The 5,275-nt window shown below is 34.0% G+C and overlaps 1 protein-coding gene across 1 annotated transcript; it reads left to right on the forward strand.

The window, feature by feature from the left end:
- The first annotated feature begins 245 nt into the window (after positions 1 to 245).
- Positions 246 to 3,191, forward strand: FAM133A (family with sequence similarity 133 member A). The gene has a single exon (XM_017887682.1). The coding sequence runs from the start codon at positions 345 to 347 to the stop codon at positions 1,092 to 1,094; it is 750 nt and encodes a 249-aa protein (XP_017743171.1). The 5' UTR covers positions 246 to 344; the 3' UTR covers positions 1,095 to 3,191.
- Positions 3,192 to 5,275: the final 2,084 nt, after the last annotated feature.

Below are 5,275 nucleotides of genomic sequence, written 5' to 3' on the forward strand. Positions count from 1 at the left end.
TTTAGGGGTCTCTCAGAATCTTGCATGAGGTACATGAAACACTTTTAGTTAATATTATGTTTATACCACAGTGTCTGTAATATGTAAAATTTTTAAATTTGTATATTGTTTGTTCCCATGGTATAAGATGTTGGAAATTTCTACTGTACTATGTGATAGGCAGTGAACAATTAAGCTTATATGTTTCTTTTGTCTTTATATTAAAGTTGATTTGTAATCATTCCATCTGCTTCTCTTACAGAATGGAGCTTGCTTGATATTTCTCTAGATAAAGAATTTAAGGAGAGTATCTATCTGTGTTCTCTTTGGCAACTGAGAGTCTGCCCTTGGAAACAGCAGGCACCATGGGGAAGCGGGATAATCGGGTAGCCTATATGAATCCTATCGCAATGGCCAGATGGAGAGGCCCAACTCAATCTGTGGGCCCAACAATCCAAGATTATCTAAATCGACCAAGGCCCACCTGGGAAGAAGTAAAGAAACAATTAGAAAATAAAAAAACAGGCTCAAAAGCATTAGCTGAATTTGAAGAAAAAATGAATGAAAATTGGAAGAAAGAACTTGAAAAAAGCAGAGAGAAATTATTAAGTGGAAATGAGAGCTCATCTAAAAAAAGAGAAAGAAAGAGAAAAAAAAAGAAGAAATCTTGTCGGTCTTCATCTTCTTCATCAAGCTCTGATTCTTCAAGCAGTTCTTCCGATTCTGAGGATGAAGAAAAGAAACAAGGAAAAAAAAGAAAGAAAAAGAAGAACCGTTCATACAAATCATCCCAAAGCTCTACGTATGAATCAGAATCAGAGAGCAAGGAGTCTGTAAAAAAGAAAAAGAAGTCAAAGGATGAAACAGAGAAAGAAAAGGATATAAGAAGCCTCAGCAAGAAGAGAAAGAAAAGTTATCCTGATGATAAACCTTTATCATCTGAGTCCTCATCTGAATCAGATTATGAAGAAGATGTGCAAGCAAAAAAGAAGAGAAGGTGTGAAGAGCGAGAACAAGCAAAGGAAAAAGTGAAGAAGAAGAAGAAGAAGAAACAGCACAAGAAACGTAGTAAGAAGAAGAAAAAGAAGTCTGGATCAAGTCACAAGTCAAGATAACATCAAGAAAAAAAGCAAGAATAAGTTTGCCAAGTTTCCCTGTGTTAGTAGAATTATTTCTGGACTTTGAGTTGCCTATCAAATCCCACTGTGCCAGAAAGGGGCATAATGGCTGCTGGCAACTTAAATATACATTTTTCTTTGTTTGCTTGTCCTTCCTTCCAATGGTTAATTCCTCTGAGATCTAAAATTCTGTTGTCATACCAGTGAATAAAATGTTTGAAATTAAAGTAAAATGTGTTAGATAATGAATAACTTTGACAAAAAAAAAGTGTATCTAAGGTTAAATGTATTTAATTTGAATACATCTTTGAAATATCATCATAAGTGAAATATAAACGTAATTTCCAGACAATTGTAGTTGGTGTTTTTGATGCAAGGACTTAATATTGATGTCTCAAATTCCTTGCTTTTGTAGATAAGTTTAGTTCATTTTACTTTTTTCTTTAATGAATCTTTGTTTACATGGGGAAAGAGCATGTGGGGTGGGAAGGGCAAGTGTTTGCTAATCACTGTGGCTAGCTGAATAGTGTGCCTTTGACTCTTACACATCCTATTTTTGCCAGAGCAGCAGCTATCCTTTTCTTACTTTATGAAATTCTGGGGTGTTGTATGCTGCTTCAAGTGAACAAGAAGGACAGAAGTTTACAGCATAAGTAAGCCCCCATATCTACGAAATTTACCTCTTCTTCAGTACTGTTTACTATGCAGTACTGAATAATGTTTAGTGTTACAATATTACATGATTTGAAATAACTTCATACCCATTTTGTATGGGAATCATTCTAAACAGACCCTGATGTTTTTTGATTAAGAAATATTCTGAAAATTTTTTTGCATGTTTTACACTGTTAAGTTTTAATTATCTGACCATATTCTATATAACTGGTGATCCTTTTTTAAGATATGATTTATGCTTAGGATATAAGTTTCAAGTTTGTAGTTTCTTAACTTTGCTATATTAATTTCATTACGGTATTTAATTGCACCCTTGCCAAAATATTTAGCATGTGAAAAGGTTTTTTTTAAACAAATATGTAATGCCTTCATATTGAAGCTGGTTACTGTACGCAAGTTGAGTGCCAGACCTCTAGTACGCCGTGTGTTACATGAAACTACTGCCAAAATCTTAGTAAGATTGTTGTTGAAAAGATTGTTGTCTTAAGCATTAATATTGAATTTATATAGAAGTTAAATGTAGGTGATAATGACATCATTGATGTTCCTGTGTCCATATTTTACTACAATTTGGTGCCTTGTATCTGTTGCTGATTCACTTTTACCACTAGTGTAAAATAAGTGAAAAAATATTTTACTTTACATTTTATATATCAGAGTAACATAAATTATAAATTTGTGTCTCAAAAACCACCTGTGATGGAGGATGTGCTAATTGTAATGTCATAGGTACAAAATATTTTGGCATGATGAAAGGCTCAATAGCTATTGTTTTTAAATAGCAGATTTTATCTCAGCTACCTTCAATCACAAGTAAAATTATAAGGATAAAAAAACATCTGCTACATAAATAACATGTTGGCTTGCCAAATTTTTTGCATTGGAAATACCGGAATCTCTCATTAGGGTTCTTGGAACATATAGTGATGCCATGTTAGATCACCTCGGAGCTTCATAACTTTAGCTTTTCCTAAAATATATGTTTATGCTGATAAAACTATTACATTTATGGGATATTTTGTATCCATATAGAGTTTTCAGAATTGTTCATTAAAATGCTTTTATAAGCTTATATTATTTGTAGAATATGGCAAAAGCATTTACAGCTCATCGTATATCTATCTGCTCCCATTCACTTCCAAACCTCTTGTAGTTAGGCAATGCCATTTGACTACTTCAAGCAGAGGGATTGTAAACAGAAGTGATTTTCTATTTCTATTTTGGACTGTAAAAAGTTCTGCATGACCGTCCAGTTTTCTTTTGCCTGTCATGGTGACCTGAATGCAAGATGTTCCAAATGGCATACTTACAAGACGGATGCAACCTGGATCCTTAGGTCGCTATTTAGAAGGGAGTTGACTGGAGTTCTGATGGACTTGCAGTACATTTTTTAAATGTAAGAAATAAACTGTTATGTGTGAAACCACTGAGGTTTGGAGTCTTTTTATTACTGCAGAATCACCTAACCTAATCTGACCAATAACACAGAACTCTAGAACACCTATTTAATTATTTACGTAAAATATCTCACCTTCTTGTATCACATTCTTCTGTAGTCTACAGATTGACTCAGAAGTGATATTTATGCCATAGTAGAAGGAAATACTCGTTTTATTTGCATTGGTTTTTGTGTAATGATTGAGGGAGAGAGTGGTCTACCATATTTCATGCTTATCAGAAATGCTGCCTAGGAAATAAAACTACATTATTCTGTTGATTGCAGTAAAAAAGTTCCAGTAAAGTGTTTGAGAAGGAAATTTTAAAAGTACTTATGAGGATTTGATGAAGAAGAGGAATGGTATTTTTTGTATTAATTATAGAACTTATAGCAGAGACAAGTGCTATAGAAATACGGAGGATAATAGACTGAATAGATTTAGTTGAACGTTTAATATGTGCTTCTAAATTAAGAGCAACATAATTTTGTCCCTATGTGAAAAGCACTAAAGTGGTTATTAGTGATCTGCCTTATGTGATTAGTAAGGAGTATAGCTTTAGCTGTAACATTCAACTCGCTTTGGCTATGGAAAGGGCAGCAGTGAGAAAGTAAATAAGAAGATGGGAGATGGGAAAAATCGATACACTCTAGATTCACAATTTAATTTTGATCACAAAAGGAATTTGAAACATCTCAGGCTTCAGGTGAAGATTTAGATTGGAGATAAGGAAACAATAAAATTTAGAGTTCTTGTTTTTTATCTTGTGACAACTCTCTTGATAATTATACATTTATTTTGAAGAAAAGTTTCATTTGACATTGTGACATTTCTGTAGTCGTTTCTGTTTGGCTCTATTTATTTTACAAAAAAGACATATTTAATCTGAGATGTAGGTTTGTAACTACGTCGTGTCTCATGAAAATATAGACAACCATTCAAAATCACCTATGTAATTTAATGTTGAACTGACTTTCTCATTCCTGCCTGAGCTGCAAACAGAGTGTGTTCTTTCATCATATGGCTCTAGCACTTTTTCTTGACTCTTCATGCCACTTAAGTTTAATTTGCTTTATATTATGTATTTTGTAGACTTATGGTCTCTACGTGTTATGAGCCTCAGCTCTCAGCTCAGCACAAGGTTGAAATTTTCATTCTGCCATTTCTTGACATGTGACCCAAAATAAGTTATTTCATCACCTCCATGACACAATTTCTTCATATACAAAATCAGAGAAAATGGTATCTGTATTAAACCATTTTTGCATTGCTATAAAGAGATACCCGAGGCTGGGTAATTTGTAAAGAAAAGAGGTTTAATTGATTCACGGTTCTACAGGCTGTACAGCATGGCACCAACATCTGCTCAGCTTCTGGTGAAGGCCTTGGGAAGCTTACACTCATGGTTGACGGTGAAGCAGTAGTAGGCACCTTACATGGTGAGACAGGCAACAAGGGCATGGGGAGAGGTCCCAGACTTTTAAACAACCAGATCTCTTGTGAACTAACTGAGTGAGAACTCATTTGTCACATAGGAGATGGTACTAAACCATTCATGAAGGATCAACCCCCATGATCCAATAACCTCCCACTAGGCCGTATCTCCAATATTGGGAATCACTTTTCAATATGAGATTTGGAGGGGACAGACATCTAAACCACATCAGTACCTATATCTAGGATTGTTATGAAAATAAGATAAAATAACATTGAAAGTATTTAAACATTCCTGGCACATAGTAAATGCTCGATAAATGTGTTTTTTTTCATGCTCCACCTCCAATTATCATCATTATCACATATGACATAATAATGATGATTTCATTATTATGATATCACCACCTCCTATGCTGCATTTTAACTTTTTAAAAAGTAGCTCCTGCTTCATCTTTTATCTCTAACGATAATACATGGCGTTTTGCATATGATGGGTGTCTCCTAATTTTCATTAAATTAAATTAGTTGATCAAGACTTGGGAGAAAGAAAACTCTGAATGAATGTAGTGTACTAGATGTTGTGTGTAAGCTCCTTGCCTTAACGTTTTACAGCAGCTGAATTGAGATATA

This window comes from Rhinopithecus bieti, unplaced genomic scaffold (assembly GCF_001698545.2).
Source record: "Rhinopithecus bieti isolate Rb0 unplaced genomic scaffold, ASM169854v2 scaffold_17877, whole genome shotgun sequence".
Lineage (NCBI taxonomy): Eukaryota > Metazoa > Chordata > Mammalia > Primates > Cercopithecidae > Rhinopithecus > Rhinopithecus bieti.